At 37.7% G+C, this 26,883-nt stretch overlaps 1 protein-coding gene across 1 annotated transcript in view; it reads right to left on the reverse strand.

The window, feature by feature from the left end:
- Nucleotides 1-3,206: 3,206 nt before the first annotated feature.
- The window catches only part of LOC116294988 (intermembrane lipid transfer protein VPS13A), an 83,007-nt gene continuing 59,330 nt past the window's right edge, over nt 3,207-26,883 (reverse strand). The window contains exons 70-96 of the mRNA XM_089039638.1: nt 26,478-26,564; nt 26,061-26,129; nt 24,980-25,105; nt 24,626-24,759; nt 23,949-24,087; nt 23,379-23,498; nt 22,882-22,991; nt 22,378-22,534; nt 21,380-21,514; nt 20,906-20,987; nt 19,947-20,016; nt 19,609-19,714; nt 18,782-18,847; nt 18,137-18,193; nt 16,812-16,954; nt 16,274-16,355; nt 15,672-15,785; nt 15,495-15,570; nt 14,911-15,074; nt 13,962-14,007; nt 13,752-13,875; nt 13,433-13,496; nt 12,871-12,921; nt 12,473-12,564; nt 11,228-11,351; nt 5,863-5,934; nt 3,207-4,195 (exon numbers count right to left, since the gene is read on the reverse strand). Of these exons, the coding sequence (XP_088895764.1) occupies nt 4,160-4,195; nt 5,863-5,934; nt 11,228-11,351; nt 12,473-12,564; nt 12,871-12,921; nt 13,433-13,496; nt 13,752-13,875; nt 13,962-14,007; nt 14,911-15,074; nt 15,495-15,570; nt 15,672-15,785; nt 16,274-16,355; nt 16,812-16,954; nt 18,137-18,193; nt 18,782-18,847; nt 19,609-19,714; nt 19,947-20,016; nt 20,906-20,987; nt 21,380-21,514; nt 22,378-22,534; nt 22,882-22,991; nt 23,379-23,498; nt 23,949-24,087; nt 24,626-24,759; nt 24,980-25,105; nt 26,061-26,129; nt 26,478-26,564 (2,646 nt within the window). The 3' untranslated portion in view covers nt 3,207-4,159. The remainder of the gene's footprint in view (nt 4,196-5,862; nt 5,935-11,227; nt 11,352-12,472; nt 12,565-12,870; nt 12,922-13,432; nt 13,497-13,751; nt 13,876-13,961; nt 14,008-14,910; nt 15,075-15,494; nt 15,571-15,671; nt 15,786-16,273; nt 16,356-16,811; nt 16,955-18,136; nt 18,194-18,781; nt 18,848-19,608; nt 19,715-19,946; nt 20,017-20,905; nt 20,988-21,379; nt 21,515-22,377; nt 22,535-22,881; nt 22,992-23,378; nt 23,499-23,948; nt 24,088-24,625; nt 24,760-24,979; nt 25,106-26,060; nt 26,130-26,477; nt 26,565-26,883) is intronic.

Genomic DNA, 26,883 nt, shown 5'->3' on the forward strand with positions numbered 1-26,883 from the left:
CACTTTATGACAAAGCCTCACCTTAAATGAAGTGTATCTAATTGGCCATTGGTCACGAGGTTGAAAGAAAAAAATGACCCTGTTGTCATATGCTCACTCGATTAATAAAAGAAATTATCGTAAAAATCTTTCGTAGAACTAATATTTACATTATAAAAGTTGATTGAAAAACGGTACAGAAACATGAGAATAATGGTGTAAAGACACTGACATCAAGATAATTAAGTGGCTATTGTGCATGGAATTTATTTCCTGTTGACTCATTAAATCTGCGCAGCAAACGGTTTTAGTGTCATTTCCAGAGATGTCAATGTTTGTCCTATTTTTTAAGGGCTGGCCTTAGACCTTTATTACAATAAAAGCCAGACTTGTTTTGATTAAAGCAAGTAGGTAAGTAATCAAACTTTGCCTCCATAATTAAACTGTCTAAATCAAATCACAAGACAATGAAGCGTAGCTAATTTCGTCAAAAAATTCTCGAAAGTTAATAAGCGCACCTTTATTAAAAGGTATCAGAACAATTGATAAGGAGATGTCAAGATTAAAATATTTTCTTCCTCGATTTATACTCGCATATATAAAACGTTTTTGGGTCGCTTCTTCGGTTCTGTATTAAAGGGACATAATGTGAAAACAAGGGACTAAACAAGGATAGTAAATATTTACTAAGTCTCAGTAAATATTTCAAATCCGTAAGGGTCTTGTAATTGTTTTAAGAATCTATGACGTAGGACATACATGTACGACTACACGTATCGCTATGAAAAGTCAAGTATTTTTGTTTGGTAAAATGTTTTCGACAAAAGTCAAATTCAAATTTACAAGTACCTTTTGCCATTATATGAAAAAAATATATGTAAAAATTACAAAGCAAAACAATTCTTAAAAGAAAATAAAGTGATTTTCAGTGTTTGATTACCACTGAACTTAGTCATGTTTTTTTTTTTAAATGTCCGTAAGATGAGAGGGGGGTTGTATAAAAGAAGTGCATTATTAAAAGAATCAAGGATTTATCAATGTTTTATAAAAAGCAATGAAATTTACTGAATAGCCTGCGTAACCGCGGTGGGCTTGTTGGTGCTGTAGGGAAGGGGACTAGGGGGATCCCCCAACCCAAACCCTCTGTATGGGTCTGTCACTTGTTCAGGACTCGTCACGGCAACTGATTTAGGGCATGGTCTAGAACATGGACTGGACTGGACCAGAGGAAAATTGGACCGGACGTAGAAAACATGGACCGTGATAGAAAATATGGACTCAGATGCGCCTGACCCCGAGTCCATATTTTCTACCACGGTCCCGATGTTTTCTACGTCCAGTCCATGTTTTCTTGTGTCCAGTCCAGTCCATGTTTTAGACCATGCCACTGATTTAGGACGTGGCGGATCTCTTATCGGATATTTATCAAAAATAATTTTTAATTTGTTATCTGCTATGTGTTATGATACTATTCCGACAGGTTTATCATGACAACCTATGGAAAATATATAAGCATGGTAGCGACTTTGTTATAACGACTTGTAAAAAATATTCAAACTTGCAGTACACATTTTTTGCTTGAGGCAACAGTTACGAGACGTGCAAAAGAGATTAGAAGACAATCAAATGTAGTTTGCAAAGATATTAGCTATTTGTAGCTACTCTGGAAATTCAAGAAAAAATAAAGTTCATACATGTATGTGCCCATAAACGAACAAAACTGATACTTACCAAAAGCGTGCCATTCCGGGAGAGGAACTGAGATGACCAACACAAAGAAAGAAAAGAAAGAAAAAATCTGCATGCATGCGATAGTATATCATTTTCACCACCAAAAAAGCCATTCACCTCTAAAGCGCGGCTAAGTTTTGGGAACACGAATTTTGCCGAGGCTAAAGTATTATTCTAGGGGAAACGTTCGCCGAAGGGGAGGTGGGTAGGGTCAAGCACTGACTTGTCTAGCACTGACTTGTACTGTGTGACTTTAATAACAAATGAGCCAAAAGCTAAGATTTTCTCGCTTAAACTATAAGCAACTTCCGACCTGGTGGTATCACACCTAAAAAAACATGCTAAAATTCGGCACTTACTCGTTTCATGGCTATAAGTAGATTTTTTCCTAGTGGTAAACTGCGGGCCTTTTATAACAAACAAGGAACATCAAGTACGGAAAAGTTTGGAAAGTAGGAAGGCTTAACTCGTAAAAAACGAACATGGATAACAATAACTTAAACCAGTCGTGATAAATGTTAGTCTCAATTGCTGCCGTTCTTATTGTCGGTCCAAAAATCCCTATCGGAACGACACTAAGGACGAATGCAATGGAGACTAGATGAATATTCAGTAATTTATACAAATAAGAGTATCGCAAAAAAAAAAAAAAAAAAAAAAAATCCGACCTCCAATTTAACAAAGTTTGAAAGTACCTCGACTACTATCCAAAGCTTTATTAATAACTATTTTTAATAGTTATTAATTTCGCATTGCTTTAAAAAGCAATGTGAAATTCCATATAATGTTCTGAAAATTGCAAACACCGTCAAAGGATCACTACCCTACTTTATTAGCAGTGATGCAGAGTTTTGTATCAGAGAACTAAGAGTGTACACCTATCTAAAAAAAAAAAAAAAAACAAAAAAAAAAAAAAAAAACAAACAAAAAAAAAAAAACAAAAAAAAAAAAAAAAACCAAGAAAAAACCAAAAAAAAAAACCGTTGTCATCGCGAAAGGCGATAGGCGCAAGGGCGGATCCAGCCAAAATTTTAGGGGGGGGGGGGGGGGTGGGGGGCTAATTGAGTTTAGGGGGGCTAATTAAGTTTCTTCCGTCAACACAACGGAAAACAATATAAAAAAGCATCGTTTTTTCTGCTGAAGGGGGGGGGGGGGGGGGGCTTCAGCCCCCCTTTGCCCCCCCCCTGGATCCGCCCTTGAGGCGATAGGTCATTCCGACATGGAAACGGTTTCGTTGAATACTAAGAACAAAGAATCATTCTCAACACTAAGGTCCATGTTTTTAGAGAGAATAAGAGGCAGAAACACAAGTCATTCCAGCTATTCTTGGATCTCGAAATGAGCGGTCTCCTATCGCTTTTCGTCTATTGCCTTCGGCAATGACGTTTTTTGAAATACGTGTGTGGGAAGATTCCACTCAACAAAAACTATTTTATCTAAATAACCAACACACGACCATAACTTGAAGAAAAGAGTCTTTAAGAAGTAGTCATCGATCGATATGCATAGATTTATTGAGCTATTGGAAAGCATCGTATTTTTGAATTTAAAGATAATTACTAAATTAAATTCTAGTTTATTTGAAAATAGCCTTTTGTTCTGTAACCTTTATGGATAGTCTTATTACAAAATGTATTAATGTATTATTACTTTAGATTTATTACCGACACGTATTTGATTGACAGCCACTAGTTTATTTCTTTGGCCACGTGATCGTGGTCTGATTAAACAGAAAGACATCTTTAAGTGACTGGGTGCATCTTACTAACGAAAGAAAAGACGAGTTGATCTTTGAGAACATCGACCGTTGACTGCTTCATAAAACTTATTTAAGTAAGGTTAGTGACCAGAAGAATTTGATAAGAAAGTTATAAAAACGTTCTGTGAAGTTCCAACCAAACTTCCTTTACCAAACGGAAATAAATTCCCACAAATTTTACGACTACAGCTTCTCACGCGTATCGTATAATTTGCCATAGTGAGGAAGACCGACGGTTTTGCTTGACGTCAATCATAGCGTTTCCATGACATTCCATGCGCACGTGACCTTGAAATTTTTGTGTTTTTATACAATTAGGAAACACTTTGATTAACATCCTCCAAAACGAATCGACATAAGAACTTCTACAAAAATGTACGAATTTCACAAGAGGCTACGATTATTTCTCTAGATTTGACTTCTGATCATTTTCACTTTATTTCTTAGAAGCTTTATAATCTTCGTTAAACTCTTAGTTATTTTATAGCCCACAATATTGGCTCAATTTCTCTTATTTTCTAAATGCTGATTAAAAACGGACGTAAGATTAACGTTACAGGTGCTACTAATACTTAAAATAGTTATTTTCAATTTTTTATCTTTGTTTCTAGGAAGTTTTATAAACTTAACGTAGAATTACACAATTAAGGAGCATATCATCCTAAGCTTGTAAGTGATTTTTGCTTTACTTTATGATCTTGCTTCTTTGATCTTGGCTACAAACCACTAGAAGAAGGAAACATTCAGGTTAGATGATTAATAGAGGATATTACATGGGCGAGCGGAGATACGAAATTTATCTTCGAGTGTTGAAAAGATCTATCACGAATATTTTGTTTATTATATAATTATCAATAAAATCAACTTAAAAAAGCTTTTTATTATTATAAAAAGTTTTTATTTATAAACTAATAAATACACATGGAAACGATATTTTCACATGTGAAAATATCAGTTTTTCGAAAAGGATAAATATAGGTATTTTATGGATAATTATATGATTAACACACTTATTTGCACGATATTGTCGATCAGAGATCTGAAATGGGAGTCAGGGACTAAACGTAATTTTTGTGCATTTATGTTTTTTTTTTGGGCTAAAATACGAAAAATCGCATTTCGAAATCAAAGGCCATGCTTCATATTCGAATCTAAAAGAAAACTACGTTGTTCGGCAGTGAATTGATGGTCTTCACGGTGGCCATGTTGGAGGAACTTAACAAAAGAATTGTCAATAAATTTTTTTGTTATATCCTTCAACATGGCCGCCGTGTCTTTTGTTATTTAATTCTCTAGGGAATGGTTGAAAACCATCAATATATTACATTTTGCAGCGTGCTACTCGGTCTCAGATTTCAGATTTCAGATGTCCGAACTACAACGTTTCTTGAAATAGGTGTATACAGCCAGAAAAAACAAACAAATCAATAATAAGCGATTACTGGGTGAGGATGAGAAAAATAGCAATGCTTGTCAATGGCGAGGAAACAGTTATTCTTGGGGTGCATGTTACGTCATAGCCGCCATGTTGGTTGACGATAACGAAGCATTCCTCATTATCTTCTCTCGTTAGACCAACTGACATGGCGGTTGTTTCATTGTCATTTACATGTAAAGGGATTTTGAGTCACGCGGCTACGCCCAAAGTACACGGCAGAGGCTAGAAAGTAAATGATTGCGATTCATGGTCTACATGATATTTAGAGGGCTGGGAAAATGGCATTTTATGCACTGGAAATCACAAACAAACAGACAAACAAACAAACAAACAAACAAGCAAAATGTAATTTGAGATCATGACACTTTAGAAGAATTCAGACTGCGAAATGACGTTAAGAACCATTCCCTCTGGACCCTGTCCAGTCCCACACAACCCATTCTACACTGTTACCAGGGATAACTCGCAGTCCTTTTTGGTATTTGTTTATGTTAAGTCGAGTTCAATAACTGTTTTAACATAAAGTGCTGGAACTCAAGCACACGCATACGTTTTCCATAGTGGCAAGCACGAGTTTAGGCAGTTGGAGCAACTAGTCAAAATTTGGGATGTAATAGAGTCGAATACAAACGGTATTGGTATGGGTCGTCCTTCACGAATTTGCAAGATGTGATCCTATTGGAGGGCACACATGTGTAGAACAATAGAAAACAATGACCTTTCGCCAACCCCGCCCCTAAACCTAACCAATCACATAGGACATTGTAAATTCGTGAAGCTTAACCCATTGGTTTTATTGAATGATTTTACTTGACCGTGACAAAACAGTAAGCATAATACTTAAAGTTGAAACAAATTTCATCGTTTTCTTTTCATGGCTCATCTACTTTAGTAGTTTAATCAATCACAGGTAAATACGATCACTCTAACATAATTTTTTAACCAATCCTCTTACCTTGGCTATTTGTGGGCTGGGTGTAGTTATGGCTCTTTGTTCAGAACGTTTAAACAGTTTTCGTCCTGTGTCCTGTACGTACAAAAAAGCAAATTAGCACGTAGGCAACAAGCTTGACGTATGTCTGATGAGCACCAACAGCCTCAGTCATGGAAACCGTGAAATACTGAAAATACAGGTTTTGCACTATAACGTGATGGAGACCATGACTGGAAGCAGGACCAATTGAATCTGGTCATGTAGTTTCCCCAGGGGGAAAGGACTCTTTTTTTGTGCCTCCTCAGATGGCTGCCATCACGTGATGGTGCAAAGCCTCTATTGAAAATAGAAATACATGACCGTCACTCTTTGATGAGCACTAAAACGTAGACAGCAATCATTGTACAAACAAACAAACGAACGAACAAACAAACAAACAAACAAAAGAACAAACAAACAAACAAAAGAACGAACGAACGAACAAACAAAAGAACGAACGAACGAACGAACGAACGAACGAACGAACGAACGAACGAACGAACGAACAAGCAAACGAACAAAAACTGCATCCACCGAAATTCCAGGGAACATGGCACAAGGACATACGCAAACGTAAAATAATAGGACGCTTGCATGATGGCGTCATTGACCTCTAATACCAGACTCCCTTGCACACTTTCTTTTGTTCAGTTAATTAGCACCAATTGTCTTACTCTTCTCATGAGGGAATATAAATTTAAATAAAAAAGAAAATCCGAAGCATCTTGGTAGTGGAAGTCAAATGACACCATCATGCAAACGCCCTTTTGACACTTCCCGCGCTTTTGTATGTAGTGCCGCTGGTAAAGATAAATAATAGACCAGTTTCGAATTCCAAATTATCGCTGTGTTCCTTGATTACAGACTCATTTGCACAGGGTTAGCCTCGTATCAGTGTTTAAATATTCACAAATACCAACAGAAAAGTAAAGAATGCACAACTTCAACAATACAAACATTTTGAAACTCAACGGACCTTGACTGGAACACGTGAATATTCGGCACAAACTCGAGGCTAACCCTGTGCAAATGAGTCTGTAATCAAGAAACACAGCGGTAGTTTGGAATTCGAAAGGGGTCTATTGCTTTACCTCCTTTAGATACAAAATGTTATATTTATTATTTATTTATAATAATTACTATATAGTTATTACATATACACAACAACCCTAGGGAAAATGGCTGTGTGAGACGAATAGTTTTCTCCCGTTAAGATTTTAATCTTTTTAATTTAAAACTTTTTTATTTTGCATTCATTTTTCTATTTCGTTTAATCACCACCTTAACCTGGTTAATATTTATTGTATTTTGTTTGGCATATTACCCGGCAATGTTCAATAGGATTCTAACTGATTCTTATCAAGCTCGGGTATAAAACAAAACAGATCGAAGTAGGCAAAAGAAATTGAAAAAAGGTAAATGTATCAAGGTTCAGAAGTGTAGCTCAGTTGCAAAAAGTAACAGAGATGAGAGGAGAGGAGAGGAGAGAAGAGGAGAGGACTGAATCTGAAAGAAACACCAGATGAGTTGTCTTGTTTTATCAACAAAAGCTCAGTAATCAAGCAGGTTAGAATCACGAACATTGCAATAAGATTTCTTTGAATTATTTAAACTATTTAATACCCTGTTACTCATTGACAGTCCGATGTTCATCAGACTTTTAACTTGTAGTTTTAAAATACCCGGTATTACATTATTGACTTATTTATATATTTCGTAATCAACCTTAACATTTCTCTTGCTTTAATGAATGGTTAATAAGGTTTAGACTGAAATAAGTGAGGACACTGAAAAAGATAAACCCTTTTAGTTTGGGCGCGACATTTTCCCATCTCAGACCACGTCATTTTCTCCTAGGAATGAGATTGTTTGCTTGAGTTGTATCGATATTCATGTGTCTTTTCATGCACAACCGTCAAATAAAGAAAAGATATGTGTCAGAAATGACACGTGGTCTGAAATGGGCAAAAACATTACGCCCCGGCAAGCTAAAAAAGTCTAATGGCTTAAAATAGGAAATGAAGTAAGAAAAAAGTAGCAGAAATGGATGGCTTTATCAAGTTGTTTGCAAGGATTAATCATGATGAAGATGAGCAAAGAAGAAATGTCGACTTAGAAAATGAGGCGAAGCACAGGAAATAGTACGGAAAAAGGGGCCGTTTTCGTAACTGATTATAGAGCTGTTAAGTGTGACGTAATTTGAACGAAAAACCCCTTCCGGGTCCAAATGAATAATTACTTCTACAGACACTTTGTGTGTTTTTTCTTCATAGCAGGATTCTCTTTTCATATATCTAATTGTTGAAGGTAGAGCCATAAATCCTGGGAATAGGTTGTGGCACGATTTTAGCGATCTTTGGTGTGATTGGACCCGGAAATACGACACAATTTAAAAGCCCTATACCATCGATGATGTCTGTGTCAAAAAAAGAAGGCGGTAGTAGTAGTGGTGACAGACAGGTTATTTTTAGTATTAGTGTTAGTATTATAGTATTAACAGTTATCGCATAGCTGTAGTATAGTTGAGAGGTATCCATTGTGATCAGTATTTTATAGTAACTGTAGCAGTTGTTAATGTAAAAACCTTTAGTCGTTGTTTCAGCTTCTTTTTGCTGGCGGTTCGTTTGGTATCATCGACTGATCGTTTAAGCTGTTGACAGACATGCTTTGGAGTCAGTTTGTTATGGAAAACAATAGACCAATTTCGAATACGTGCAACACCGCTGTGCTTCTTGTTTAAAGACTCATTTACTCAGGCTTAGCCTCGTATCAGTGTCTAAATTTTCACAAATACCAACGGTAAAGTAAAGAATGCTTTAACTTCAACACTACAAACGCTTTGAAATTACACCGACCTTCAATGGAACACGTGAATGTTCTACACAAAATCGAGGCTAACCCTGAGCAACAGAGAACTCGAAACTGGAGTATTCAAATGACGAAAATGTCCACCCTTTTTTCATCCTGTTGGTTTCCGAAAATACTTTGATAGGCCATTTGCATGATGGAGGCATTCGCCTACCACTACCTGAATGCTTTGCAAATTTTCTTTCGTATTTAAAATTGTAATTGAACAAAAGGAAGCGACAAAAAATTGTAGCATAGTTATGGGAGCGGAATGGTTGGGAAGCCTATTGTTCCAAGTTTTTGTTCGACTTTATCCACTGTTATATGACGTTGACCGTGCACAGAGAAGGAAAAGTTGCTTCGTTTGTTCACAGTATTTTATCAAAAAAAGTTCTAAATGGTCTGTGGTCATCCAATGAAAGTTTTCACTTTCAAAATGTTAATACATGAAAATAATAAGGAAATGAATATTTTCAGCCATAATTGCTTTGGTCCATTGTGCACGTGATGGCAAGGTTCAACCTCAAACGCAAAACAATGGTTTTGTTCAATAGAGTTTCCAAACCAATCCGCTCCATTAACTATGATTGTAGTTTGTAGTTAAATAGCACTATAATAAAAGTGTCCTAGTATTAGGCATTAGAATTACTCTCCATCTTCATATCGTTTTAAAACAAGTTTTAAAAAACACGTTATATCATAGTTGTTTTAAAACAGAACTTTTAAGTTGTGACGTATTACCAAGTCCAGAAAAAGCCTGGCAAAACTTAAAAACTTTGATCGGTTATGTATTTGTTTGTTTTGCGCATCGAATCATTTTGTGACGAAGAAATTTTAAAAAAAGCTTCTTTTCATTTGGACCCGGAAGTCGTTTTGCAGACGAATGACGTCACACATGAAAGTTCCGTATATGAATCTTTAGTCATATGCCATTATCATAAGATTTAACTTGGTGTTTTTGTTTAACTATTTAGCAGTTTATCAAAACCACGCCTCAACGAGGTTCCAATGCTTTCTTAGGGATTCTATTGTTTTAGCTTTAAAAAGCTATAACATTTTTTATAAAATAACTGTCATGAATGTCGCGTTCTGATTGGTTTGGAGCGCGTGCTTTATGAGAGCACATTGCACGCGCGCGCACTTTCCGTTGCGTCATTCCTATCTATTATTGTAATTTGTATTTTATAAAAGAAATAAAAAACTTGCTTGCTTTGCTGTGTGCAGTCATAAAGCACTTGGGGGTTGGCAGAACACTCGTCGTGCTTCTCCTAACACTTCTCTCTATTTCTTCAAAATATGCAAATTTTAGGATTGCGTTAACCAACAAAACGGTATATAGTTATGCAACATAGGACCAAAAAATAAATGCGATTTTGGCCCTAACACAGGATTTGAAAAATGCTGCCAGAATCTCTGAAGTGATACCCGTTTTCATTGCATTCAATGAGAATTAATTTAACTTCCAATTACCAGTTATAATTTAAGCTAAAGAGAGCGTCTTCATGTAATAATACCATGGAAATAAAGGGCTGTAAGTTAGAAAACACAGTGTAAATGGTTGTTGTGTTCCATTCTTGAAATAAAGTTATAATGCTTTGGTCCTAACTGATTTTTAGCTTTTACGTTATTAGTTGTTAGGGCCAGTACCTTTATTCTTTTATATAAATCATCATATTTTGTAAATATTTAACGTAGTTGTAATTCTAGGTACAAAAAATATTGTTATTGTTATTTTATCACCTTGGAATCCATCCACTAGCCCTCCCTCTGTGGACAACATTTAATAATAATCCCAATTGCCATGATATCACTTGAAAATATATATCATAATATAGTCAAGTAAATCCGCGCGATCTGATTGGTTGAAAAGCATGAACCATTTGCCCATGGGTTGCACGCTCACGTCAGCTTTTTCTGCTTCGGCGAAAATTTTCCCCCCGCTTCGCTTCGTGCAACTCTTACGCTTTTCTTCGTGCTTAGCAACCTCCCGCGTGCATCCATAACTCGATGGACGCACGCTACTTATGATCCATTCCTTAAATAGAAGCTATACATACTAGCTCAACCTTTCAGTTAGGGCTAAACAGTAGTGCTACAACGATGAACACACATTGAATGGACATTAACCAACATTTCAACTGAATGAAGTATCTTCTAGACCTCAGGTACGTCTCAGATGAATTCCAAGGATTCACGAAAAGGAGTTTCATATGCTAGTGGTTTGTTCAGTTGATTATTACGTTACAAACGATGGCCATTTTCAAGTAATGTTCAACGAGCGATATCGAGACTTTTTCAAATGACTTTGAAATTTTGATATGTAAGGATTTTGAGATTAATAACATAAAAAAAGAATTGAAATTTTACTTTAAAAATTCCAGGTAAAGTTCAAGTAGACTAATATGAACCCTGTTTTTTCCCCTAAAGAATTTACACAAAACTGGAAATAATGGAACCTTTTGAAGTTACCTACTGCCTGATAGTTATATAGTATACTTACCGGTACAGTCAGGACCAGCTTGTTCTTGTCAGTCGTGGGTTCATCTGTCAGTTCTTCAAAGCTACAACGCCAGTCACATTCCCAGTTGCCGAACACTTCTGCTTTTCCAGCTACGATGATGTGCCTGGAAACAAGATACAGAGAAGATGATACGACGACAATACTTTATTTAACGTGTAAACATACACTTAGCCTCGTGTCAAACGTCAAACTTCATATGAGCCAAACCTAATGACGTTAAAGAAGACCGCCTTTTTATCCATTGCTTCGATTAGATTTGGCTCATGTGAAGTTTGACGTTTGATGTAAGCCTTAGCAAAAAGCTAGTTTACAGGTAGACCACAAAAAAAAACAAAAAAACAAAAAAACAAAAAAAAAAAACAAAAAAAACAAAAACATAAAAAAAAAAAACCCGATAAACTATGATGAAAACTATAAAATATGCATTCATAAGAAAACTAATTATGATAAAATAAATAACCATGGTACTTAGCCCGTAAAACAATTCGATAAACCAATTATTATCCCTTCCGAGTAAAGTAACAGTAAAAGTAAAAGTAAAAGTAAAAGTAAAAGTAAAAGTAAAAGTAAAAGTAAAAGTAAAAGTAAAAGTAAAAGTTTTAGGGAACAAAATAGACGCCATCTTGGAAATATTTACACTAATACAGTCTCCCAATGCACTGCAATGCCAACTCGACCAAGTTTTTTTACTAATCTTCGGAAGGGCGCGAAATTAATGTCTATCCCACTACTGAGTAGAGGAACACCACAAGACCTCAGTGCAGAGCCCGAGCATTGTTATTGGAGAACTGATGAGTAATAGTGCTGCGATTGGCTTAAAGGAACTTATCAATATGAGACCGTAACCGTGGCATGCGTCGTTTCACTCATTTCGCAGTACAAAATTTACTCCGCACATTTTTTAACACCATGGTCATGGCTGTGCATCTTTTACGCAAGGTTTTCACAGTCATACAAAGCTTACTTAGATAAGAGTACAAAGACCCCCACACGGTAAGATTATGAAGATATATGAAATGCGTCCTGTCTTTCCGTCCATATCAGTCGGTCATCCCACAGAGCGCTTTTACTCACATGACAAGGCAGCCATATTGGTGTACCAAACAATAGAAACTTGTTGGAGGATAGTAAATGTATTGTTTTGGTACATCAGCATGGCCGCTGTGACGTTACGCAAAAACTCTCTAGACTAATAAGTCACTAGTCAGATGGATAACTACTTACTTGTTCGTAACGAGTAACGCTTTCTTGATGTTTAGCTGTCTGTGTGCAAAGTACTGATCATCTTTCAAGGAAGCATTGTCCCCTTTGACTCCCTGCAGGAGGAAAGAATCAAAAGCTTACGTTTCATGATATTTGAGTTCTATGACGGCTGTAGCTTAATGCATCTAGCGAATAGTCAAGTCGCAAGACTTTTAACGAGAATTATCATACATTTCTATGATTTTTTTCCGATAAGAATTCATAAAAATGAATATTCTCATCTTTAAATATAAAACTGGCTTCTTAATTTTACTGAATTCACGTTTTTCATTTTTGTGGCCCGTCAAGTTGGATGCGCACGCAACCTTGAGAAAACGGTATATTCAGTTTTATCCTTTCATAACGGTGAGGTACCGTACCTGCAATATGTGATTCCCTTCGGCTTCATATCGATTGTACGGCTTGATGACCTGAAATGAGATTGAAGTGAATAAATAAAATAAAAATAAATGTGTATTAACATTGGTTCCAACAAGTGGCTCTTTTTCAACTGGATTCCAATTGGGATTTAGAAGTTGTTTTGTTGTGGAGGAAACGAAGAACTGGCGAAGCCAGAGCCCATGAAATGAAGAGGAGAGGCAACAGACCTAATCCACTGTTTTCCCATTTGAGATCACGTGTCATTGCCTAGAGTATCATTTCTTTGTTTAATGGTTGCGCATGAGAAGACACATGAATTTGGATACACCTCAAGCAAAGAATCTTATTCTCAAGGGAAATGACAAATGGCCCGAAATGGGCAAAACATTATGCCCAAGTGGATTTGGCCAACTAGCAACTCTACTCTCATATGACACCGAGTCAGAGAATCGACCGGGAATAGCCTTTGAGAGGCGAGCGCTCTCACCGCTACGCTGCCTGTGCTTATTAAATTGTTTTAGCTGTATAAGAATACTACTGACAAGAAAATATGAACCCCACCTTGTCTGCATAGAATACTCTCGCTGGTCTTAGAGGCAGGATTTCTGCAGCATTATCCGCTGATCTAATGAAAAAAAATATCCAGCCACTAAATATGACATTTGGCAACGCAATTCAGCTCGATGATGATGATGATAATAATGATGATGATGATAATAATAATAACATTAATAATAATAATAAAAATAAATAAAAATAATAATTGTAATAATAATAATATTAATAAATATAATAATAATAATAATAATAATAATTGACCAATCACTGAGCGTGCAAAACTCTATATTCAAGTCTAAAATTATATAATATCATTACTCACCCTTTGATTCCTTCAAGGGTGCTGCTAGCAAAGTCCACTATTCCTCCAGCTGGCCTGGCCACCACTCCTACTAGACCCTTACCCATTCCCTTGAAAAAACCAGCAGCACCTTGTTTCTTTGCACCTATTTGGGAATATTAGATAAGCAAAGCATTAACAAATACACGACAATTCAAGTATAGTCTCCCCCTCGTCGACATTTCTACTTACCTTCCATAGGTTTTGTCACTATTCCTGTTACACCGTCAAAAACTCCCTGTCAAATAAACAAAATAACATCAGAATCACCATTCATTATCATCATATCCATCCATTATTATCATCATCAGAATCACCACTATCATCATCACCACGGTCATCAGAATCACTATTCATCATCATCATATCCATCCATTATTATCATCAAAATCAGAATCATCACCATCATCATCAACACGGTCATCGTCAATCTCAAGCATGATGAACCGGCATTCTTATCGCGATTATCATAATGAATGTTATCGCCATAAAATCACTACCGTCATCAGAATCATCATACCATCATCATACCATCATCAGCATTATCATTTATTATTAAAACGTCATTGTAAACCAAGAAATTAGATCCTAGACACTTCATCATGGCTCAACGTAACAGGTCAGTAAAAAGTCAAATATTGCGACTCCAAAAACAGCAAAGAAAAAATGTTGATAAGAAATAATGAAGCATAAACGAAGGGAAGGATTGAGTGTGGGCAAGAGAAAATGAACTAAGAAAAGGAATCTCCGGTATTCATGCTTGTAATTATTATAAGCACCGTTTGATGCTATTTTTAAAATCACATTTGCGCAAAATGTGCGCATTCTACGCTGTTTGCTCACGCTTTCTTGAAATATATATAAAAACATGAACAAACATGGTAGAGTCCGCGCACTATGCGCGTGCAAAAAAAAGCAAACGATTAAATGATTAGTTCTAAAAGTAGCATCAATGATTCTAAAAATAGCAACAAAGAGTGCTCATGATGGGGCGCGGGGATTCCTTCTCTTAGTTCATATTCTCTTGGTGTAGGGATATAAAACGTTCCACAGTCCGAGGGTAGTAAACAGAATATTAGAAGTAGAAAAATGACAAGCTTTCAGACGTGAGTATGTGACAGGATGGGAGAATCGTGCATACCTCTAGAAGACCTTTTCCTCCTCTTGCAAGTCCTTCGCCTACATTAACAGGCTTTTTGCCCATTGCTTGTCTTCTTTCCAGCTGATATTTGTCGTCCATAGTTAGAGCAGCAATACCTTTACCTAATGTACCAGTTATGCGTGACACTGCACCGGCTGCACCGCCTGGAAATAACAAAGAAATTAAAAAGTCCATAAAATAAAACTTGTTAATATATAGACCCCTTGCAGCACTTTGGAATACAGCTCAATCTGGGGGACAAAACAATAGGTTCCAATTCTCATGAGATTGAAATTCTCTTGTTTTGTCCCCCTGATCGAACTGCTTTGACGTCCCATTCCAGGGGTCTATAGTTGGAATAGTAACTTAAAGTGTATTATATTCATATGCAAATGATGTAACACTGGCAAAGCTTTATCCCAGTCTAAGGCAGCTCCCAGTTTAAAACAGCTTTTGTAGTCTGTTTCCCGTGGGGAAAAAGCAAATGACTTGTGTCTGGCGCTAGAGCTGCCAAACCTTAAAGTAAAAGGGATATTTTTTGAAAGTATAGTCAATTGTAAGCGTGCAGTTGGTTTTGTACATACCAACGGTGTGTCCTACTAAGCTGCGTACGCCTAAAGCCAAGCCTTCAGCGAACTCCCCAGGTCCTTGGATGAGTCCCTAAACAAACAAGCAAACAAAAAAGTATATAAATAAATTGAATAATTTAACTGCATTTGTCCCATCTTTCTATGCTTCACGTTATCATCTTGATGTCTTACTTGGTATGGTTCATAGAACAGATCTTTTGCACCGTCCTTAAGGCCACTGATAAGACCAAATGGATTGCCAAGTACGTCTAAACCAAGCACTAGAACATACATCTGCTTGATGGCCTAAAATCAGCAAACATTAAGTGAGCGTGGACCATTAGATAATCTTTAGATACTACGATACAATACACTGGTAGCTTATTTTAACGTGTATCGTCAAGGAGCGTTAGAGCTGTTTTCGCGTAACTGTAAAAAGCCCAGTGAAATAAGCATGCAGTGTCGTGACCGTGATGTTTTTTTTTTAGAGTTTTAATTGCCTGATTTTTTTACTCGCGCAATGCGATTTGTCTGACAGTAACGCGACCTCGGCGTGACGGTGTCCTTGCCCTTGTCATGCCATAGTTCGGGTTTTCGATTGGATGGAAAGTAAATACTTGCGCAATGTGATTGGTCTGGCATATGCCTTGCCGTGTCACGACATGTTCGCGCTGCCAGCTTTTAGTAGTCATACGAAAACTGCTCTAAGCTCCTTTAGAATAAGAAAGTACAAACTCTTTAGATATGAACAAACCCTGCACCATCATATTATCGTGGTCTTTCCCTGTACCTACCTGACTTGTGTAATGTTTACGAATCACATCAATCAATTGCTGTTGGTTGTAAACTTGATTGTTGATCTCGAAGTATGCCAGTCTGGAACACGATAAAATGAACAAGACGTAGGTTAATTATTGGCCAGGAGGTTCAAATAGGGAACAACTGTGCCCCAGTTTCTGAACATACGTTTCGAGGCCTTTAAGGTAAGTTGACCTATTTACTTTTTTAGCAAACTATTATCCCAGGGTATACTGGACCGCGTTTAGAGAAAGGAAATCCTGAGGTCATTCCTCTCTAAAATAACGGTCATTATAATATCTACTTTATAAAAGAAATAAAAAAAAAACTTGCTTGCTGTGCTGTGTGCAGTCATAAAGCACTTGAGGATTGGCAGAAACCTCGAGAAGTGTCCAGAAGCACTCCGCTACGCGTCAAGCTTCTCCTAACACTTCTCTCGTATTCTGCCAACCCCCGCGTGCTTTATAACTTCGCATAGCACGCGCGCGGGTTTTTCTATTTTTTCGATATTGAGCTTCATTTACGAGCACTTACTTGAATTCGACGTCTTGTACTTCAGTAACCGCCACACCTACACTCTGCATCAACAGACTGATGAAACTGCCACCGATATGAGTAGAGGTTTTATCGCTATCATCCCTGGATGGTCCACCCAGCTGGGAGAAGCTTAGATGTATCTAAAATATGAAGAAAACTAAAATCAACTTATAAATTCCAATAATTCCAATTGGATTTCAGTGGATGAAGAGCTACTGTACAAATGACACTGCTTAAGGCGCGATTACGCGAAGCATTTTTCTCTCCAACTTTCCTCGCAACAGCATAAAAAAAGGAAACAAAAATCAACTTATAAATTCCGATAATTCGAATTGGAACAGTTGATGAAGAGGTACTCTGTGGGAATGCCACTATTTAGGTTGCCATTTTTCTCTGCAAGTTGTCTCGCAACAGCATAAAAAAAGGAAACAAAAATCAACTTATAAATTCCGATAATTCGAATTGGAACAGTTGATGAAGAGGTACTCTGTGGGAATGCCACTATTTAGGTTGCCATTTTTCTCTGCAAGTTGTCTCGCAACAGCGTAAATAAAAAGGAAACAAAAATCAACTTATAAATTCCGATAATTCGAATTGGAACAGTTGATGAAGAGGTATTCTGTGGGAATGCCACTATTTAGGGCGCCATTTTTCTCTGCAAGTTGTCTCGCAACAGCGTAAATAAAAAGGAAATAAAAACCAACTTATAAATTCCAATAATTCGAATTGGAATGTCAGTTGATGGAGAGGTACTCTGTGGAAATGCCAATATTTAAGGCGCTATTTTTCTCTGCAAGTTATCTCGCAACAGTGTTGCGACACAAGTTGTAAGAGGGTTTACACGGTGCAACGGAGACGTAATGGTTGCCGGTTGCCGAAAGTAGAAACGAATTCTACATTTCACAACGATTGCTGCAATTTGCCGACAAATTGCGCTTTAGTTTACAATCTGCAATTCTCCATGCAACTTGTGTCGCAACGCCGTTACCGTGTCATCGCGCCTTAAATCCCATTAATTTTTTTCATTTGCAATAAGCATAGTCAATAAACCCCATAGTCAATAAACCCCATGGTCAATAGACCCCGAAAACTATTTCACTGCCATGTTTTGGACGTTGTAAGTCTACATTGATAAAATACTTGTTCAAAAACTGGTATGGTAACTTTTGAACGAGAATATGTCAAGGAAAACTTTGGTTTTGACAATACGCTTTCAATGAGTCATAAATTTGGAGGTAATGTTTTCCCATTTTATTTCTTTGTTTAAAGGTTGCGCATGAGAAGACATGAATATAGATAAGTGGTGAATACTAATAGCCTACCTTGAGTGGTGATAAATGGAAAGCACCGAAAAAGTTTCTCATGTCTCCTAGAGCAGCCTAGAATAAAATAAGAATTTCAAAATAACAGAGGGTATTCTCGCAATCTGATTGGCTGACAGCTATGATCAATAAGAGGAAAAACGCATAGAATGACGAATCGCTCGCGTACGGAGTCAGCGCGCGATGAAACCGTTTTTCTTTTAAACTTTTTTCCTAGTTTTTAAATATTAAAAAAAAACAAAAACGAATCGCTCATAGATTTCCATTATCTGCCCTCTTATTGAACATAGACTGACGTCTCAAAATGTTCAAAGCTTTACCATGAAAAACACTTACTCACTATGAGCGATTTGTTAACATTACACTGCCAAAATTAGTTAAACGTACTGTTAAACGTACGCAAGCACAGATGGTACATCAAGGAAAACCTATTTTTCTGTTCTTGGGTATTCAAGGCTAAATATATGTTAATTACTGTTCTAAAGTCGGTCCAGATGGGGGAAAACTGTGCTGAAGGTAACAAATGGTGAGTGGTGTGACTTGTATCGCATACAAGTATTTCTGTTTTTCTTGAGTTAATCAAGCGTTCACTAAAAGCATTCAATTCACACAGTTATTATACGATTCAAACTGAACTGTCCGAACCTGTACTGCATGAGCTTCGCCGAGCGTAGCAAGCACTCGTTTCTTGTCTGCTTCATACTCAGTAAGCTGGAAAAGAAGATAAAACGAATGAAGGACAGGAAAGTAAGAGAAGAATGGCTGTTAACAGAGTCTGAGAAAGTGAAAAGAAGATGCTGCCTTCGTAAATGGAAACCTCTATTGAACATTGCAACTTTGAAATTTGTAAATTAACCCCCCCCCCCCCCCCCCCATTTTGTAAATTGCACTGTACTAAAGTAGGTTTTGTTCTATTATGAGTCAAGATGCCGACACCAAAGTCCAAAATGGCACACGGCCGATAGTGTTACATGAAAACAAGGCATCCAGGGCCAAGTGCAAAGAAATGATGAGGTATCAATGCAAGGTATACACTTGTTCACTTGTACTGTCTTTCTTTTCTTACATTCAGGAACGCGACAATTTTGCAGCATCAAATTATAATAAAATACTGTAACTTTGGCCCTGGATGCCTCGTTTTCAACCGGCCGTGCGCCATTTGGGATTTAGGTGTATAGGAAAGATAAGTCCTTATTGGGAAGGGAGGCCTGAGGTATTTTGGTGTGTCTATTTTTGAAAGGATTGTAGATCTCCCCTTTTCAATTCGTTAGAAACAGCTGAAGCTTTTAATAAGTGGGAAAGGAAAATATTTCGTCAAAATAAAAAGGTCTGAACCTCCAAAAACGTAAATATTTTTAGCGATGACCCTCCACTCTGAAGTCCCAGGCCTACCCCGAATTAAAAACGTACCTTCATTTTAGCAATATTTTTCTCGCACTAGTAAATAGAAAAGATTTTGAGATTTTTAATACCTCTTTGCTGCGGTCAATAGTATCGCTTGAGAAGAGTTGCACCAAGGCCATCAAGAACCCCATGTCTACCATCACCTCCATTTCTTGAATGAGTACCATAAAATACCTAAAGGATTACCATCAGGGAACATGTGAATAACATGTGAATAACATGTGCAAAGCAAGGCAAGTAAGGCAAGCAAGGCAAGCAAGGCAAGCAAGGCAAGCAAGGCAAGCAAGGCAAGCAAGGCAAGCAAGGCAAGCAAGGCAAGCAAGGCAAGCAAGGCAATCAAGGCAATCAAGGCAAGCAAGGCAAGCAAGGCAAGCAAGCAAGAGAGGTAGAATCTGTCTCTACTTACTTGATCTCAAGAACTTGACTGTGTTCTACTTGTCTCATTAACAGACTCATCTCTATAAACGGCTTGGGTGCTGTTAACAAAGAGGGGTTACTGCTTAAAAAATAACTAGCCCATATGTTCTACCATCACCATTTATGAAGACACTGGGCAGTATCAGTGCAAAAGGAAAATTCGAGTTCGCTTGGCGTTCTGCACCAAGGAGTTTAAAGCAGATTACACTGGGCTAGCAAGCGTGCATTGGTATAAGACTTTAAATTAGCCGAGGTTGAGGGGAAAAATGACATATTTGGCACTCCAAAGCATTGTGGGACTGAACGTTCATGACCATTGTTCGCGCGCATCCTTTCTACGCATGAATTTAGTGCGCACGCGCTCATCGTGATGACGTCATTCTAATGTTTTGATAAGCAAATTCTCATTTTGTATTTCTAATTTTTAACACAAGCTTCAAATGCCAACCAGTTATTTGGTTATTTTCTAGTCTTCTGTGAAAAGTGGGGACGATCAATTTATTTTTTCACTAAAATATGACATTTTTGACAGCTTTCCACGTTTACGTTGTTCGCGCGTTTTTACCATAAAAAGGGTGAACTTCTACGTATTCTGACGGCTAAACGAAGTCGGGGACCCCATTTTGTATTTGCTTATTTTACTTCTAGTAAGATTTTCTTTCATTGTGCAAATTTTTAAAAAAATCTATAGATGGGATCTTATGCCCAAGAACGTCCTTAAACAGCCCCACAGTGCATTGCAATGTCAACACGACTCATTTTTCCCCCTCAACCTCGGAATGGCAAATAATGGTCCCGTCTCTCGATAATAATAACATTTATTATCTATAATGTGCAAATTAATCTCTCCACAATTCATCGCCAATATCTAACGTTGGAGGGATTTAAAAGATTGATTTAAATGAGGAGGTAAAGAAACCCTGATTATCAACAACTTGATATACTAACCATTATCAATAGCAATAGATTTAGGGGGTGGTACAGGGTGAAGAACCTTGCGGAAAATAGACCCTGGAACCTGGCTGTCGATCTAAAGCAAAATGTAAATGAAGAATGATTTTGATACGATGTCATTATAAACAAGATAGACGATGATGTGCAAAATAAAGACCATCAGTTTGTTCTGTTGTTTTGTTGTTGTAGAAAGAAAAAAGAAAGAAACGAAGAAAGAAAGAAAGACAGACAGACAGTCAGACAGTCTGACAGAGAAAGAGAGAGAGAGAGGGAGGGAGGGAGGGAGGGAGGGAGAAAGAAAGAAAGAAAGAAAGAAAGAAAAGAAAGAAACAGAAGGAAATGAAAAAAATACAGCGGTAGAGCGACAGATAGAAAGACATACGGGAGGGAAAAAAAACGAACAACAAACAAACAAACAAAGAAGATAGATAGACAGACAGACTGACTGACATGATGCCTACAAGTTACCTGGATAGAGTTGACTTTAGTGTGTAGGTCCTGTTCGTGTGGAGATGCCTCATATTTGATTGACACTCCTGGAGAAAATGTTCTCCTGATTGGACGACGCGAAGGACGAACCATCTCCATAAGTTCAAAATCGACCTGAAAAATGACATTAAGGTTAAGTATACATGGCAAGTATCAGTCTTCGCGCAGAGTACGTCTACAAGCCTGTGTTCAGCCATTCTCGTTCCCAGACACTACTGCTTAGCCAAATCGTAGACTCTGGGAAACCCTACTGACTGGAAGCCAGGATCTTGCGAGGGGCCAGATCGGCAGAGCGCATCCTTTATCTCAGGATCGCGGACTTAAAAACGCCGGAGCAAGATTGGAAGATCGATAACCGCTTTTTTCTTAGTTTTTGTTGGTATTTTTGTATATCCTGTTGACCAATCAGAGTTCGTTGCTATGTTATTTTAACAGCCAAACAAATTCCGTAGAATTCCCGGTTTTGCAGAGCATCGGATTTTCGCTATGCAAAGGAGGCTTTGGATACGAGAATGGTGCTCAGCTGAATTTCTGAAATAAGGTGACGATGTTTAGCAATCCTTCCACTACCATGGCAATTCAATGTCATTTTTGGGCTAACATAAATCTGTGGAATTTTGCAACAAAAGGTCTTAACAAGGCTGGCATGGCGTTTTGAGCACTGTTGTTTTTTTTATCAGCAGGCAGATGCAATTAATAGTCACATTTTTCCTGCCAATAACACCGTGAAGCTTGATAAAGATTTTTCATAATTGCTCAAGTCTCCTTCATCATGGCAGTATCTTGAAACATAAGCCAAGTCCAAAGTAACCAGTTACCTCCATTTATTTAATTCCTCTGTCTTTATAAAGTTCCAATAAAACATGAATAACACATTATCACTGTAATGTATTCCTGTCCCGTAACTTATCGAGTGATACTGAACCCGTGGGTAGTCACGTGATAGTTGTTGGTAATTTTGCGCTAAAAATAGTTACCTCAATATCCCCTATCTTTTGCCTGTAGTGCGGCTCTCCTCCAACAGTTATCACGTGTTGTAATTGAGTCCAGGCCACCTCGATCTGCAGTGAGACACCCAGCTTCAGTCCTTTCCATCGCCCTTTCTTCCTCATTTCTTCCCAAATGATATCACTCCTAAAAGATGCAGTGGTAAAAAATAGGTAACTTAAGTAAATAAAAAGGTAAAGCTCTGTTCTAATTAAGGGACTCTTTACAGGAGGGCTGCATATTAAGGCGCTATTAGTAGCCATGCAGCTTACAATCATGAGTGATTTGTTGGTATGTTAGTATTATGCCTCCAGATTGGAATAGGCTGTTGAACCGGGAGACAATCCCCTACTCTTAACGAAAAATTCAACAGGTTCTTTTATGTCCCAAAAAGGGTTTTTGCAATTTACCCGCAAATTGCGTAAGCCCGTTTTGTTTCATCGCAATACAAAACATAAATTTAAGTCACTACTCTAAATATAGTCTTAACTCACGCTGTGATTCCAATGTACGCTAACTCTGTACTGTTTTCATTGTTGACAAGAGACAGTCCAATACCATGGAGTTGAAGGGCAATACTCTGTGATATGCGCTCGGGTATTTCCTGAAATATCAACCAAGAAACTCATTGTAAAGACTAAACCTTTCTTACCATATCTTTACCGAAGGTTTTACCCTATTTTGGAAGCGGGTTCTGAAGTCAAAAAGAACTTTATTGGTGTTTGTGTGTGTGGTTCCCATACGAAATCGGAGATTCTTTAAATTAGATACTCTTAATCTAATTACAAAATAAGGAACGTATAATTATTTTGCAATGATTGTTAACTGCATTTGTATTATAATTTAATGTTTTCATTACGTCTGTTTATTACTCTTTTTTGAAAAAATGTTTTTTTTTTGGATTTTACTCTTAAATTTTACTCTTTTTTGATGGAAAAAAAAAAAAAAAAAAATCTTTGGAGACTAAACCATATGCTAAAACGCGACTCACCAGTTGTGCTCTGTAAGCTAGAGTGAAGTCATCAATAATGAGAAGAACACGCTGAAGTCCATCCAAAAATGTCGCCCAATAGAAGTTTTTCCCTTCCACTTGGAAGGATCCATAACCGACCTAAGAGGAATGGAGCAAGTCAAGACTATAATAAAACCATATGTATAAAACCCTCATACAATCACAGGCACCATCGCCGCGGGACCGCCATGCAGAAAAATAATCAATGTATTTTAACATTGCTATCTCAGAGATCGAACCCTGACACGGCAACCTCTGGGCTGATCTAAGTCAGGGCACGGCTAACTCACAGGTTGAACACTGAAACAACCTCTAGAATGATCTACGTCAGGGCATGGCTAAATCGCAGATCGAACCCTGAAACAACCTCTGGGCTGATCTAAATAAAGGCATGGGTGACTCACAGATGCAATTGGAATAGTGTTGAGAGCAAATCGGAAAAGAAAATAACATTGCACACTAAAATACTCTTGTTAGCTGTTGCCATAGTAACCATTATTTATTAGGGGTACTTTTTGGTTGTTTTTGTTGCTATAGTAACGACAGTACCTCCATTAAGTTAGTTATTCTCTTGATTTTCTCATCTTCTCCTTTAGCGTACCAGACAAATTTCTTTTCGTCTGTCAGTTTGTCCCATGTATATAATATACTGTTTCCAGCTGGAAGTACATGTATTTGGGTGTCTAAACTAGAAACGATGTAAAGCAATATTAGTAATTGGATTTTTGGGGGGTCCTTCCTGAGGATGCTAGAGCGTAAACATGCTGTTAAGGCTTGGCTGCATGGAGCGTGCAACGTAACACTCGTTCTACGAACTTATGTCAGATCCTGCAAATGTTGCTCTACGCGTAATAAATTTCACTTTGTGAACACGACTCGCATTTTTGCTGGTAATAGCGTCATGTTCTAAGCCAATAAAGTGAAAAGACCCTGAACGACCTCCGTCCTAAGGAAGGAGTTGAACTTTTTTTTAATGCCAGAAATTAAATTAGATAGGTTGACTACGGTAACATGAACGGATGCAAGCTACCTTCTTAAAATGAAAACAACAGTTTTACAGCTCTTCTAACAGCCATCGACCAACGAGGTAGTTTTTTACGCGCCATTGTTTCGGGAGGGGGGGGGGGGGGGGTTCAAATTTGAATAACGCTAATGCAACTCAGTCGGAAATGGGAGATTGGTCTAGAATGAGTGAGAAAGGCTCTAACTACGTATTAGCTAAATACCTGTCTTGTTTGTAGTTGATTTCCAAGGCAGTACAGTTTTCGATGCGTACAGGCGCAGCTCCAGCGTAGTAAGGACTGAATGTAATGATAGCAGCAGATTCCTTACTCAGCATCTCGACACACACAGCACCAATCTAAAAAAAAAAAAAAAAGAAAGATAAAAAACGCTTTTATAATAAACTTAAGTATAGACCTACTAATGATCTATCAAAAATCCTGCGCTTTGACTGGCTGATCTACAAGTGGTCTATTAGCGATAGACCACTAGAGTATATGCAGTAAATCCACGAATTCAATTACAAATTGATACAGACAAAAAGCACTATTTAGTACTATCTGATGTCTCGTTCTCACCTCAGGCATTCTCAGGAGGATGGATACGTCTGGTTCAAAGTTAAACCGAGGAGAGTTCTCCATACCTTTACCAACTCTTATCATCAGGTTCTTGGGTGGGACGGATGAAGGCCAGAATGCTGTGCACTAGACATTATGATAATGGAACATTAGGGAAACCAAGAGAAGACTAGATATGCACTGTAATAAAAGTATGCAGCAATACAACATCACCTCTAAAGGAAACTCTAATGCAGCAAACAAGTCTGGGACTGTCACTTGGTGTTATTATGTTAATTACGGTAATTTCTTAGTAAGCTTTCGAGGTGTTCCTAATATTTGGGTCTTCGCAAGGCGAGATTTAACTGTAATTACCCCCCCCCCCCCCTATATTAGAGACCTTTAGCACGCGTTATCGCTAGGTACCCCAAACCTTAAACTTCAGTTCGACGTTAGGCGTTTTCCATAAAACTTTCGACATTTAGCAAGGCGTCATAACGAAGATGTTGATGGAAGAGCCGCCATATTGAATTTCATTGATACTGAGTGTTTCTCCATGTTTGCAGGCGTGTTTCTGGGCCTGATCCCTACCGTTTAGCGGTTTGCGGTAAACCTGTTGATAAAGGTTTCTATCGCCAGAAAAAATCTTAAGTTCTCGGATAGTTATCATTGCAGATTGTAGTGATGAGCAAAACAGAATCCGAAACTCGAGTATTTGGATCTAGTAAGATATCAATAGGGAAGCATGGGTGGCGTAGCGGTGAGAGCGTTCGCCCCTCACCAATGCGACCCGGGTTGGAGTCCCGCTGAGCTCGGTGTCGTATATGAGTAGAGTTGTTTATTGGTTCACTCCTGTGCTTCGAGGGTTTTCCGGGTTCTCCGGCTTTCCTCCCTCCGCAAAAATGAACTCCTAAATTCCAATTGGAATTACAGTGGATGAAGAGCTACTCTGTAGAAATGCCACTGTTAAGTCCCATTTATTATTTTTATTTATCAATAGCAGTACAAGTAATAGCAGTAAGTAGTAGCAGAAGGAGAAACAACAACTAGAAGATAACGAAAGAGCACATTGGAAGAAAGAACACAGGATATTTTTTCATACCTCTTCAGGATTAACAGTCGTCCAAAGGAGATTATTTTCATCAGGCGCCTCACACAGATAGACTGGAACCTGTAATGAAACAAACACTAATGTTTTTCACTTGCATCATAATATTGATATTATAGTAATTATAGATGTCTGTCTTTCCTTTTAACCTGCCTCGAATAGCCTTAAGCTACTTGAAGGTAAAAGTGTTAGCCTATTAATTGAAAACAATAAATGTTAAATGTCAAATGTTATTAGTGTTACCTAATGGATGAAAATAAAAAACTCTCGCATTTTATCGAACTTTGAAACTCTAATATTGATTTTAGCAAATAAAAATTATGCATCTAATAAGCTGTCTTTAGTATTACTTAATTTCGAGCAAGCCCACGCGTGTCCTCCAATATGGCGGGAAATGCTCACGTGACTCACCTCGAGACGGTTATTGAGAAGATGCAGCGGCGTAAACTCGACGATCTTAGTTAAACTAAAGTACGACAATGAAATCTGAATACCAATCTGTAAAATAGAGGAATATAAAATAATGGTAAGTTGGAGGCAGAAGGAAGCATTTTATATATTATACATTTTACTAAGTATTTCAATTCTGATTATAAAATAACTGCTCGAAATCTCGCGTTCTGATTGGTTGGGAGCGCGTGCTATATGAGAGCACACAGCACCCGCACGCGCACTTTCAGTTTCGTCATTTATGTAATATGTATTTTATAAAAGAAATAACTTGGGGATTGGCAGAACACTCGATTAGTGTCGAAAAGCACTCCGCTACGCGTCGTGCTTCTCCTAACACTTCTCTCGTGTTCTGCAAACCCCCGCG

The sequence above is a fragment of the Actinia tenebrosa genome, unplaced genomic scaffold (assembly GCF_029948245.1).
Source record: "Actinia tenebrosa isolate PJP-AT-01 unplaced genomic scaffold, QUT_ActTen_1.0 PGA_scaffold0__85_contigs__length_37466705, whole genome shotgun sequence".
In the NCBI taxonomy this organism is placed as follows: Eukaryota; Metazoa; Cnidaria; class Anthozoa; order Actiniaria; family Actiniidae; genus Actinia; species Actinia tenebrosa.